The sequence below is a fragment of the Xiphophorus couchianus genome, chromosome 17 (genome assembly GCF_001444195.1).
Source record: "Xiphophorus couchianus chromosome 17, X_couchianus-1.0, whole genome shotgun sequence".
In the NCBI taxonomy this organism is placed as follows: domain Eukaryota; kingdom Metazoa; phylum Chordata; class Actinopteri; order Cyprinodontiformes; family Poeciliidae; genus Xiphophorus; species Xiphophorus couchianus.
Window position 1 is genome coordinate 17,243,217 of NC_040244.1, and position 13,126 is coordinate 17,256,342.

General features: G+C 37.9%; 1 protein-coding gene across 4 annotated transcripts; it reads right to left on the bottom strand.

Moving 5' to 3' along the window:
- Positions 1–1,007: 1,007 nt before the first annotated feature.
- Positions 1,008–12,267, bottom strand: msrb3 (methionine sulfoxide reductase B3). 4 transcript variants are annotated; one of them, XM_028043289.1, is made up of 7 exons: positions 12,093–12,253; positions 10,166–10,280; positions 4,747–4,855; positions 4,401–4,478; positions 4,188–4,216; positions 3,800–3,897; positions 1,008–2,644 (listed from the first exon to the last, which is right to left on the bottom strand). In XM_028043289.1, exons 2-7 carry the CDS (start codon positions 10,266–10,268, stop codon positions 2,483–2,485), a joined length of 579 nt encoding a protein of 192 aa, XP_027899090.1. In that variant the 5' UTR covers positions 10,269–10,280; positions 12,093–12,253; the 3' UTR covers positions 1,008–2,482. The 4 variants fall into 4 exon arrangements, with proteins under 4 accessions (XP_027899090.1, XP_027899092.1, XP_027899093.1 ...); XM_028043291.1 differs by lacking the exon at positions 10,166–10,280 and adding an exon at positions 8,613–8,766 and having other exon boundaries at positions 12,093–12,241; XM_028043292.1 differs by lacking the exon at positions 12,093–12,253 and adding an exon at positions 8,613–8,766.
- Between the last annotated feature and the right edge of the window lie 859 nt (positions 12,268–13,126).

The window sequence follows — 13,126 nt, forward strand, 5'->3', positions numbered from 1 at the left end:
CCTAATTGTACTTTTGATTAGTACCTCTCAGAGTACCTCTTACTACGGAAGTCCAGGATCTAATTTTCAGGAATTAATTTCTCTCAAGTCATGAGAGGTGACAACAAACTTTTTTTGGATTCTATTAAAGGATCGCCTATAACCATTGCCTATGACAGTTGTACAGTTTTGGAAATAGACCCATGTGTAGTGCATCATAATCCTTTTTCAGATAATGCTTTTTTTGTTTGTCTTGTTTCATCTTTAGCCTGTTATCCTGTTATCAAAATACCCATTTCATAAATTGAAGATCTTTGTCCCTGTGGACATTTGCAAACTGCAGTCTGGTTTTTTGCTGTTTCTTTTGGAGTAATGGATTCTTCCTCTCTGTCCTGTACCTGTTTGGTGCAGGACAGTTTCACTGTGAATATTGATTCTGTCTTACCAGCGTCAGCAGCTTCTTCACAAGATCTTTGGTTTTTGTTCTGGACCTATCTGGACATTTTGGACCAAAATGTTTATATCTCACACAGAACCGTCTCCTTCCTGAGCAAAACGATTGGTAGTTTTAACTGACATAAAACAAGAGCTGTTTGGTCTGCTTCAACTTCAAACAGTGAAAATATGTGGATATGTTTTTAATCAGTGCATGTAAACTTATTGCTTCTACTGTATGAAATCAAACTTTAAAAGTACTACAATCAATATTATGCAGTCATGTTTATGTTTTCATGTTTTGTGGGGAACATTTACAGTCAGCAATGCCTGCAGAAGCCAACTGACCTGACTGACCTAAAGAGTGGTTGGAGAGAAATTATGTTTATATAAGTTTCCAAAACAGAACAGCTTCTTATTAAGGTTGGATCATTCGGGAGGTTTCTTGACAGAGAGATTTTAAAAAAGTCATTTTCTGTCTGATGAGCCGACTGTGATGTCTGGAGGTCAAGAAAATACATTATTTAACAATAAAAACACTTCACAAATTCCCCTGGGAATTAGTCAAGTACTAAATAGTATTAAGAGTGTGAGACTTTTTATGAATATATTTTATTCACCAGTTTGATGAGGTGTTCAGATGAAACTGTAAAGATAAAAGTGGCTAAACTTAAAATCAAAAACACAAAATATTTCTGACCTAAAAAGGCAGCTCAAAACCCATTTAGTGTTCCAATATGCTTCACACTGAAATCAAAAACTTGCATAGATATTTCATTACTCTTCTCAGTGCAGTATCATTCAGAATTAATCTAATACAAATCAGAGAAATTTAGCGCAACTAAACCTACAGATCCACAATTTGCAGCCATGGCACAAACAAAGCCAAGACTTAAGGTTCTGTAACGTAAGATCTGGCTGTTAACAGATTCTACTCATGTTTTAAGTTCAAATCAAAATTCAAAAATACGTTATTGATTCCAAAGGGAAATGAAATGTTGTTGTAACTTACATTAATTCAAGATTTTTTGGAATTTACAGAGAATCTTAAGAGGCCTCTGACTGAAGACTCTGTTGTATGACAGACTCACTCAGAGAAGGCTTAGGATTGTTTTAAAGCAGAATTATAATTATGTGTTTAAACAACGGAGTAGAAAAGTGTTTGCTGGTTGAACCTCCTTTCCTTTCTCTTCACCCTGACTGGATATGTTAACACAGCTGAAGACAGGCTGTCTTCATGTGGATCTGAACATATGATGACGCACATCATATCCAGTGAACATAAGGATATACGCCAGAAGAAAGATGCTTCATCATCTTTGCTGTTGTGTCCGTCCAAAAACCCTGCCTTCAAACCTCACTCTACAGATTCCTGCAGTAATGTCAAACGCTAGCTGACTCTGTCTGGAAGGCTTGTTGTTAGACACATATGGATATATTTGTGAAAAGAGAGTACAGCATGTGGATCTAGCACAGCTAAGATAGAGAAATAGAGTTTAAATAAAACATTTCCTGACTTAAATCTATTCAAATATTACAGAGGATGAAAATCAGGTACACAAGGAAAAATGCTACTTTTAAGTGACTTATGCTAAGAATAATGGTAAATGTAACATAACCTAAAACTCCTTCATCAATACTTGCCTCTCAAACTCATGATGCATTGACTTGTCCTGAAAAACATTACATGAGCATACTGCAATGCCAATACTGAGCATCCACAGCCTTCCTTTAAAAAGTATTTTTCCGTTTCCTTTCTGTAAACACACCAGAGCCCTAAAGGATCTTCATTAAAGCATTAAAGGGACTGTGACTGGTGGCTGCGATTGGTTACTATGGGAACCACAGCCATGTTGTAGAAATCAGCAGATGAGTTATCCCTCTAGTGCTCTGGTATATCACCACTACCTTAGATTACAGTTTCAAACACTGTCAAAATATGTCAGTTTAGCTACATTCATTAACTTTCTTGGTGTTTCGTTCGGTCAGCACATCAAAAACAAAGCATCTTTTTAATGAGCTGTTTTGACTTTCCCTAACCGTTGCTGACAGGCAGCCAGCTGCGCTCCTATAGGTCAACCTTCCCGCAAGTGGCAGAGCCGCTGGAGGCCGAGGCGCCGCCCTCAGCCGGGCCTGCGGCCTGAAACGCCAGGGAAGCAGAGTTGATGCAGTAACGCTTTCCAGTAGGTTTTGGACCATCGTCAAACAGGTGACCAAGATGAGCTCCACACTGAAACACAGGGACATTAAGCAGCACTGAGCAACCTGTGTGGAACCTCCAGCATACTTTATGTCTGAAGAAAACATTTGCTGAGAATCAGAACTATATAAACACAACAAACTGAAGAGAAAATGATTTATTTTCAACCAAGAAGTAGTTTTCTGGTGGGAACATTTTTTTTATCATTACAGCAAATGCTGGAATGTTGGATGAGTCTGTGAGGTTTTAACGCCTCCTTACCATCACCCTCATCTTTAGTTCAATCCATAGATCTCCAGTCCAGATTCCAGTTAGGATTTACTTTGACTGAGCCACTCCAAAACATCGATATTATTTCCATTGCAAAAAAATTGTTGTATGCTAAATTAAAATGTAGGCTGAATTTAAAGATTAATTAAAATAGTACTAAAATGTAAATCTAATAGTGTCAGGATCTGTGTTTTCTGTGTTCATTTAGAGTTTTTTGTGTCCTTGAGTCTCTTCATTGTCCTGTCCTCCCCTTGATTGTTCCCAGGTATGTCTCGTTCTGTCATTACCCTCCCATGTATTTAACTCCACCTGTGTTCCTTGTTCCTCGTCGGGTCCTCGTCAATGTCTAGTCTATTCGTTGTCAGTGTGTCCTTGTGCCTGCTGCTCGTTGTTTGGACTGTGTTGTTCTGGACTCTATCCATTAAATCACCATATTCATCTTACCTGGGTCCGCTGCGTCTGCCTCACCACCCCTGACCGAACCATTTCATGACAAATAGAGGTATGAATAATTTTGGATATAACTGTGCATACCTATTGGACAATCTTCTCATTATAATTGTGATGGTATACATACAAGCACTGCAAATTGACAAATATTGTATTTGATAAGTACTATTTTTTTTCTGTTTATTAATAATAAGTATGTATGTTAAAACTGTAACATCCTGAAGCACTTTCAACTAGAAATTAGAATAGTTATTGGTCTTTATGTTGATGTTCTATATGAGAGCGTAGATTTACACACATTGCTTCATCACATACACCCCACCCCACAAACACAGCGTCGGGGTGAGGGATGAAGTGGGATTTAGGCTAAAAATGATTTTGAACTGATTTACTTTATGAAGTAAATGAGTTTACTACAAGAACTTTAAGGAAACTTGATAAATAAAGTGGTGTGTTGCAGCTCACCTGGCTGCAGGTAGTCTCCACTCTGTGTAAGCCGTAGGAGAAATCATCAGCCAGAGAGACGGACTCCTCCTTCAGCAGGTCGAAGAAGGACGGCCAGCCTACACACGGTTTGTTTAAGAACACAAGAGGAATCTTGGGATAAAAACCTCCACCTCCTTCCACATTACATTTCACACTTCTGTCTTTATCAACATATGGCATATTAATACCATATATCTAGAATAATGAGTCACATATGACACCTGAGGCTTCACAACAAGGCTCCATCAGAGCTTCAGCTTGTTTTATATGAATCAGATTCAGTTATTGAGCAGTAAAATAAATAACTACAGATGGAAATGAGGGAGTTCAGACAGTTAGACAGAAATCTGACAGAAGTTCTACTCACCTGATTGTGAGTCAAATTTAGAATCTGAGCTGTAAAAGGAAACAAAAATAGCTCATATATATATCAATGGTATTGTTTTGTCTTATGATCTTTTGTTACAAAAATAATCCTCTGATTTAACTGATTTTTTATAACTGTACTGTGAGCTTTAATCCGTCTGTTGGGCAAGCACAAACACATGGGCAGTCAGGTGTGGTGTACAGAGCTCCTCACCTGAAGAGAGGGCCCCCACAGACAACACAGTGATAGGTTCCCTCATCTTTATGGTATGTGAACTCCCCAGTAAAGGCACTGTGGGAAAGGAAGTATTAATAAATAATAAAAGCACAAAATGATTCAGTAGTTAGTAATGTGGTACCATGCACTGTAGGATTATTATCAGGCTAGTATAATATAATCAGATTCTACTTCCACCCTGTGCTTCACCCAATTGCAAAATATCTATTGGAATAAAATTCAAGCACGCAGTGAAACCTGAGATCTATTCCAGGGCAATTATAAAATTTAAAAAAAGACTGATTTGTGACTTGGCAGAGAACCAAAGCTCTATCTTCCCGACCTCTCGGTTCCTCTCTCCTGAGTGACATGGAACTGCTTTGGGGTGAGGCGTTTCCTCAGTTCCTCCTGAGGGAAACTCACTGGCCAGGTCTTCTTACTCCTACAGGCTCCTGTGAATGAAGACAGGAAAAAAGTTCACTACAGATTTCTTCTGAAGCCCCAGAAGAAGAATCAATATGTGATTTGCTTATCTAACTACAGTACAGACCAAAAGTTTGGACACACCTTCTAATTCAATGGGTTTTCATTATTTCCATGACTATAAGGCAAGAAATCCCACTTATTAACCTGACAGGGCACACCTATGAAGTGAAAACCATTTCAGGTGACTACCTCTTGAAGCTCATCAAGAAAATGCAGAGTGTGTGCAAAGCAGTAATCACAGCAAAAGGTTGCTACTTTGAAAAAACTAAAATATAAGGGGTATTTTCAGTTGTTTTACACTTTTTTGTTTAGTGCATATTTCCACATGTTATTCATAGTTTTGATGCCTTCAGTGTGAATCTACAATGTCAATAGTCATGAAAATAAAGGAAGCTCATTGAATTAAAAGCTGTGTCCAAACTTTTGGTCTGTACTGTATATATAAAGCATCACACACTGAATCTTATCCACTGATCAGCCGCAAACTGAAAACCTTCTGCCGAGAACACCTGCTGGGACGCTGGCAGCAGATCCTTATAAGATGCAAGTTTGTTGTTCACATGAGTAACTTTTCCACATTTATCACTTTAGAAGTACAAACTTAAACATATTTTATTTAGAACTTGGGTGATAGCCTAACAAGAAATTGTATATTGATATGAAGTGGAAGAAAAATAATACCTTGGAATCCAAAGCTTTTTATCTTTAAAAATCTGAAAAGTGTGATGTGTAGGTGTGTGTGTGTGTGTGTGATTTCAGTCCCCTTAATGCTAATATCCCAATATAAAACTAAGTGCAACTAATTGTCTTCCGAATGCAGCAGTGTGTCAAAATGTAAAACCTCAGCAGGATGAGCAATGGGTACACCACACACACACACGCACCCCCACACCCACGCACTACATGCGGTGTGTGTTTCTGTAGGTCTGCAGTAGACTGCAGGCTAACCATGTTTGGATCAAGAATTTCATGTTATTTCTGACATTGTTGCATTAGGATAAAACTATGTTCATTGGTTTCCGGATGTGGCTGATCAGTAAATAAAAAAAAATAGCCATAATGTTACAATTGGTCTTGCACTAGAGATTTTTATCACTTCCTTCAACCTGCACATAGACATTTTTATATACATTGAAGTTGTGAACGTCCTATTAAAAAAAACTAAACAGACATTTAAAAAATGTGCAGCTAGACAATTATTTAAGAAAGTGACTTGGTGCATGCAAGCTGCAGCAAAGCCAGGCAGTTCATTACACAGCTGAAAGTTTGGTCTAGTTAAAGGTTGACCTCACCAGTAAACGCTGAATTTAAAAGTAAATAAAGACCACCTTCCCTGTAGCCACTATTGAAGTGTAATGTTTGGATCCTAGGCCAGACAAGTCAAAAGCAACATCACATGGTTTAAGAGGACAGCAGGGTAATAAGAGAAATACAGTTTCACAAACAAAATCTACTGTCCATACAAACTGTACTTTGGCTTTACATCATGGGAGGCAGCATCCAAAATGTTAAATTAGATGGCTTATGCAATCAGAAGTATCTACAATGATGACAATTATACTGCCTTTAGTTCCTGTTTAAACAGTGTGTTCTAAATGTGACTTACATTCTGCTTCCAGAACTCCCTCCCTGGACCTTCCAGGTCCCCTCCAGGGTCCCTCCAGGGCCCTACACAGTGCCCAAGCTAGAGCCAGGATACCCAACCCTCAACTCCAAGACCTCCACTGTGAGAGGCTTGAACTGTTCCCACCGGAGAATGTCAGGAAGATGCTAAATCCGCCCATGTAGTTCCTCTGGATGCACAGGAATCCAGAAGACCTACTCAGTGTTCCTACAGAGTCAACATTCACAGATTTTTCTGAAGAATGTAACTCCAAATTATCTGTGGAGAATCTGCCTATTAAGATTTTTTCATAGCTCATATCTACAATCTTCTAAAGAAAATGCAATATCCAATATTCAGACAAGGTTCTTAATTACATCAGTCTTCAAAAATTTTACCAATCTTTCTCTCCATTTGATAGGAATAGACTTCTCAAAAGATAATGAAAAGTGGGATTCCTTGTAGTTGAAGTACTGGCAATGTTAGACAGGTGTTAGTATCCAGAACCAGGTAACTCTCTCTGCCCTTTCGGCCCCAACACCAAGCTGAACTACCTCAGAGATGTGGCCAACCCCGACTCTTCGGGACAGGGTTAGTCAGCCAGGTGGAGAACATCCTCAAAGCAGTCTTTGTTTCATCATACAAGATCAGGCTGTAGCCTATACTGGTGAAGTGATAGTAAAAGAAAGTTTCAAAAAATTCTAAAAACAAAATATCTTATGTGCTTGCACAATCACAAGCGCTATTTGAATCCCAAAAGAACATATAATGTATGTACAAACTATTTAAATCACGTGACTAAAACCTCTGATTCATACTAAGAACAACTAAAACCTAAAATACACCAATACTGGGTTTTACCCAAATTTTAACTGTCTTGACATGCATCTCTGTCAAAATGAAAACAGAGAAAATCCACTGGTTCTTCTCATTTTATTTTATATTTGTATTATATGTGGTTGTCTTTTCCTGCAGACTGGATGATGGGCTGCAGGTCCTGCTGAAGTATGAAGCATGCTGCTCCCTTGGGGTTTCTGACTCTCTTTCTGGAGAGATATGGTCAGTGCCAGAGACTGAAGGACAGCCCGGACTTCCTTCTGCAATTCTCCAGTATATTTAGCTTTCGACTCCACCAGCAAACCTGACAAATTGTCAAGTCAACCCAGATTCATTCTGCCAATCTTGCAAAAAACATAGTCTCTAAGGAACAAACCTGACTCAGATAAAACCCTTTCCTTGTTGCTCAGCTTTTTCCATGTGTCCTCTGCTGTTTTGATGATTCATCTTTGGTAGAGCTCTCCAAGCCTCTGAGTTTGGAGGCCCTCCTTGCAATCACCCTAATCTTTCACTCCCTCCTTATTCTTGGATCAGATTCAAGTTGGCAATTTTAAAGGTCTCTGCCTGTACGTACACGCTCTTCAAATTGTATAATTAGTTAGACAAATATGGAAAATGTTTTACAAAGTCAACTGATAGTCTAGGTGCTGATTAGTGCTGGGTTAGTGCCAGAAAAAGTTCAGCATTGAATGGCGTTGATGGTTCTAGGACAACTAGTTTAACATTTTGTTTGAATATTTGGAAGACGCTAGTTTGTGATTGGTTACAGTCAGAACTTGGATCAATATAGCTGGTCACTTCTGATTTTAGAGGCTGTTCTTGTCCAGACATTCATCTCTATCAATTTGTCAAGAGGCCAAAAGACATCAGTTACCATCTAAATATTTACTGTTGCCTTAAATTAAGCCTGAAACTAGACTTTGTCCAAACAATAAATTATAATTGAAAGCCAGCATGTGAGTAAAATTGCCTTGCGTTCTTATTCAGCTTTTTAGATTCTTAAATTGTTTGATTTTCTTTAATCAGGATCTTTTAATGTTGAAGGATTCAGGGCAAAAAAATCCAAATCTAACAATTAACCTTGTCGGTTCATTTAGACTTGGTTTGGTGAACAAACAGGTAAGATCTCTGTTCTCTGAAACGACCAATTAAAAGCTAGAAATGGTTAGTTCAGATCAGTCTGATTAGAAAACAAACCAAAACACAGCACACCACTCCAGCAATGCGTTAACGTGTTAATGCGAGGCAGAGCCAATCAGACACACAGCACGCAGTCAGTGGACCTGAGGGGAGACTGCAGGACCTCAGAGGCACAGGCTGACTCTTGGTTATTAGATGCAGCAGATTGAAGCCCGACATGGTTGCTGGAGAAAAGGCAGAGCCCAACACAGCACTAGAATCAACCTGCCCTCAGCAGGGCCACAACCCAGGTCTGGACTGGATGAGGGACAGAATGACAAGGGAAAACAGGATCATGAACAGCATTAGAAACCAAAACCAGGCTGCTGGATCACTGAAATCCACAGTGTTGATGAAGGTTCTGAAGAGGATTGGTTAAAAAGGACACAGAAAATGGTACAGTCACTTATTTGTTCATGGTTTACCATGAAGATTGATTCTGTTTCCAGGCTTTGTTGATCTTACCTTCTCACTTCCAGCTATGGTTTGGCCATCATTCAGTGGAAACGTACACAACGGTTGGCAGCAGCAGTTTTTGTGCTGACAATGCATTATTGTGCAGACTTATCAGATCCAAGTTCAAAAATAACTTTTTTAAAGTTTTCTCTAAGAAATCTTCTCATCATAAAATGAAAATCCTTGGAGTCCAATAAAATTGCGTTTACATGCTTACAAACACTGAACAGGAGATTCAATCTGCTTTGGTTGTGAATTGGCTCAATATGAATAAGATGAATTGAATATTAGTTAAAGAATGTATTCCACCTTAACAGCTGTATCTATTATATCTCTCTCTTAGGTGAACCATAATTAAATACTTAACTTAATTTTTCATCAATAGGACTACATATTGGATTGTAGTTAAAATTGATATTTAAATTTTGTACGTTTCTGTCAACTATAACTGCACATTTATTGTTTTTTGTTTGTTTTTTTGATGATGATCTAATCTTTGTAATTGTTAATCAAAAAATTAAAAAATAATAGCAATTCATAAAATGGAGTATGATTGTATATGTTGGGAAAAAACAGAGCAGAAAGCTGGTTACCTTTTGGCTCCTTTAAGGTAAAGTATTTACTTCATATCCTTATTTTGATGTTTTACTGTAATCTGATGCAGTGCGACCTTCTGCTGAGCTCTGCCTGGGAAAATTATACTTCAGATTGGTGCCAAAATAAAAAATAAAGTTTGGAAAGAGAAAAATGTAGATATTTACTGAAACGTTTGGTAACAATTTATTTGACAGGTTGGGAATAAGACTGTCATGACACCGTCATAAATGTGACATAACACCTGTCATGAACATGAGTAAGTCTTCATGAATATTTATGACTGTTGTCATAAAGTGTCATTCGGTAAATCATGACACTTTTAATACAAAGTTGACATTATTCAAAATGTCTTTGTTATGACAACTTGACATTAACCAAGAAATCATGATCTGACATAAATTTGTTATAAAAGTATGGTTCCTATTTTAGAAATATTTAAGATTCCCCAGCTCTACTCCTGATTCTCAGCACCGGCTGGTCGGAGCTTCCACTAGGAAAACTATGTCATGTTTTAATATTGTCATTTTAGACTTATGTAAAAGTATTAAAGTCAACATTGTTGTACACAAAGAGCATATTTTCGCACTTAAATCTATTACTCTACCTAGAACAGCTGCAGGCAGAGCAGAGGGGTAGGCTGTGTTGCTGGCTTGCCCAAGGGTACGATGCAAGGCCAAGAGGAGCCCATGTCTAAGGAAGACAGCCATAAACCTGTGACGCTACAGACAGAGAGATACTGATCACTTCTGAGACATTAGACAGGAAAAAGAACTGAAGTGTTGCAAAGCAGATTTCTTTTCCCCTCACTGTGTTCATATACACTAATAGGTCAGTCCTGTAATCTACCAAAGCTCATCAACACCATGAGATACTAAACTGAAGTATGAATCATTTTCCCAGAAAAGCTCAGCTGTGAGATTTTTACATGCACCCACAATCAAGACGATTGGGAAGCATCCATTCAGTGGCTTTCTCATCACAATATAAAGTCTGGCATGAACCAGAGGCAGATGCACTAAAGTTTTAAAAAGTTGTGTTTTGAAAATAGAGAAATTCTGCTCCTATGGTTTAAAAGTCCTTTTAATGCAATGCCTTCCCAGGCTGTATACAGCATCGGGCAAAATAGAAGGCACTACACCTTCAAAAGGAAGTTTTTATTTTTTGTATATACATAAAAAAATATATTAATAATAAACTAAGAGATCTGGAGAAGATCTGAGGAGTGGACCAAAAACCCATTGATTGCAATAGTATATTGCAATAGTATATTGCAATCAATATAACAAGAATAGTCAGAATATCTGACTATTCTTGTAGTCAGATATTTTTTGACTACAAGAAATATCTGATCTGAAATTATAAACAAAGGTTTGTGTAGCAAATATTAAGTTCTCATTTTCAATTGTATCAAATGCTTATTTCATAGACCAAAACACCAATTAATAATTGGAAAATCAAATCAATGTTATTTTTCTGGATTTTACTTTTAGGTCCCATCTCTCATAGTTGAGGTGAACCTAAGCTGAAGCTTACAGACATCTCTATTCTTTGTTAGAAGGGAAACGTAGAAAATCACCAGTATATAAAATACTTTTTCATTACATCTAAAACAACAACTTAGCCCAAGTTTTTAACACCTTGAAAGGGAAAAAATTCAATGGCTGTTAAAATTGTCATGTAGGATAAATACACAAAAAAGCTATGCTATTAGCCAATTACATTTTTGTGCAAAAAATGTATTTTCAGATATACTGAGTTTATTTGAATTCTTATCTTATTCCTCTGCATAAGAAAAGTCTTTATTGTTTCAGCATCACTTTTGGCTGCTGGGCAGCAATCTATGTGCTTCTCTAGTGTCAGAAAGGGCTTAATGTCTATTTGTCTTGGCCTCTAAAGTCACAGCTGTCTTATAAACACTCATGTTTATTTTGCAACAACCTGCTTGCATTTTTGTATTATCATGCCAGTATTTAAGCCTCGAGCAGCTACTTGCTGTTTCACGAAACTGCTGTACAGTATGCTCTTTATAAATAAAGGTTTGGGGCGGGGGAAGTCATGGTAGAAACCATAAATACGTAGCTTGGCTAGACTTTGTGACTAAGTTACGTACTTTAACACCGCAGCCATATTGGAAGGACGGGTCTATTGGAACTGCTGTGTAACCATACGGGACATATTTCATTTGTGCTCATGACGATGTCATTTATTGTCTGACAAGTAGAACGGTTCCTGAAAAGTAACGCCTACTAAACAAAAAGCCCTTCTCAGACGGGCTCGACTCAGCAGATCATCTGGACAACCAACAGATCCTGAACACCAGGACAACCAGGTCCCTGCCTGTATTAAAGCTCCGGGTTTCATAATAAAAATTTTAAATTATTGCAGTGTTATCACCAATTAAATTGATGACAAAAATGTGAAATACTGATTAAATAGTCATTTACTACAAATATGTTAATCGTTTAATAAAACGCCCCGGTTTGTTGCTCTACAAAGCTAGTTTTCGGCGTAAAACAAGATAAAAATCATACCAGAGAAGAGCAGAAGCAGGAGCAGCACGATGTTAGCTGGTAAACGTCCAGTTTCTGCGGCTGATAAGCCTTGTTTAAAGCGGTACATCAGGTGGAGTTCGGATGAACAGACAGAGTTTCTGACCAACAGGCTGAGTCTGAGTGAGCCGAATGTCAAGGCACCAACACATTACCTTATATGGGCACAAACGTGTTTAGCTTCCGCTTTGGTAAAGAAGCATATCTTCACCAAAGTACATTTGCTCAAATGGATTTGTGCACATCATGCATGTTCTATGTGCAGCAGCAACATCAAAAATAGCAGAAATATTGATTTACAGACACTTTCAAACTGTACATACTGCCACCTACTGTACAAGAGTGAAAAACTCTTCATGTTCTCTGAAAACAGTCCTGGTTGCTGTTTTTCATCTGAGCTTGGCTCAGGTTTCTTCCTGTCAACAGGGAGTTTTTCTTTTCCACTGTCACTACATGCATGTTCAGAATGAGGAATTGCTGGAAAATTAATGACACAATGCCAGGGATTGTCCACTGTGGCCCAGAGAGGCCCTTTGGATCTCCACAATTAAACTAATGTTTTCAAATATGAATGTAATAACAAATTCAAGTTTTATCAGTTTTTCATTGAATAATTGTACTGAATTTCCTCAACATTGAAATTACCAATAGCATTTTATATGTTCCTTCAAACAACTAAGAGAATATCATTTTCCTCAAAGATTGACTGCACATATAACATTTACAGCAGGGTTGCAAAAGTAGTAATTTTTTTGTTTGGTATGTTTTCACCAGTGGCATCTTCTGGGTTGACTGTAGAGGTTCCTTGTCTTCTGTATGGACCGCTGTGCCATAGAGTCCCACAGGTGTTTTACGTCTAGTCAAAGACCTGCCCCTGTCCTCCAGTGGTGTCTCAGAATTTAGAGTTCCCTGGAAACAAGTCTCTGCTTTGACTGTTTTCTTCCCAGGCTTGTCCTTTCATGTTCCATTTGCTTTGGATTTCAACCCAACAATATTTTTTATAAATATAAGAAATG

Excerpts from the sequence above, each read along its gene's own strand:
- msrb3 (XM_028043289.1), bottom strand. The coding sequence starts at position 10,268 with ATGGCTGTCTTCCTTAGACATGGGCTCCTCTTGGCCTTGCATCGTACC. Across the intron at positions 3,898-4,187 it reads TAAATTTGACTCACAATCAG|GCTGGCCGTCCTTCTTCGAC; the intron begins GTGAGTAGAACT and ends AACCGTGTGTAG. Across the intron at positions 2,645-3,799 it reads TGGAGACTACCTGCAGCCAG|TGTGGAGCTCATCTTGGTCA; the intron begins GTGAGCTGCAAC and ends CCTGTGTTTCAG.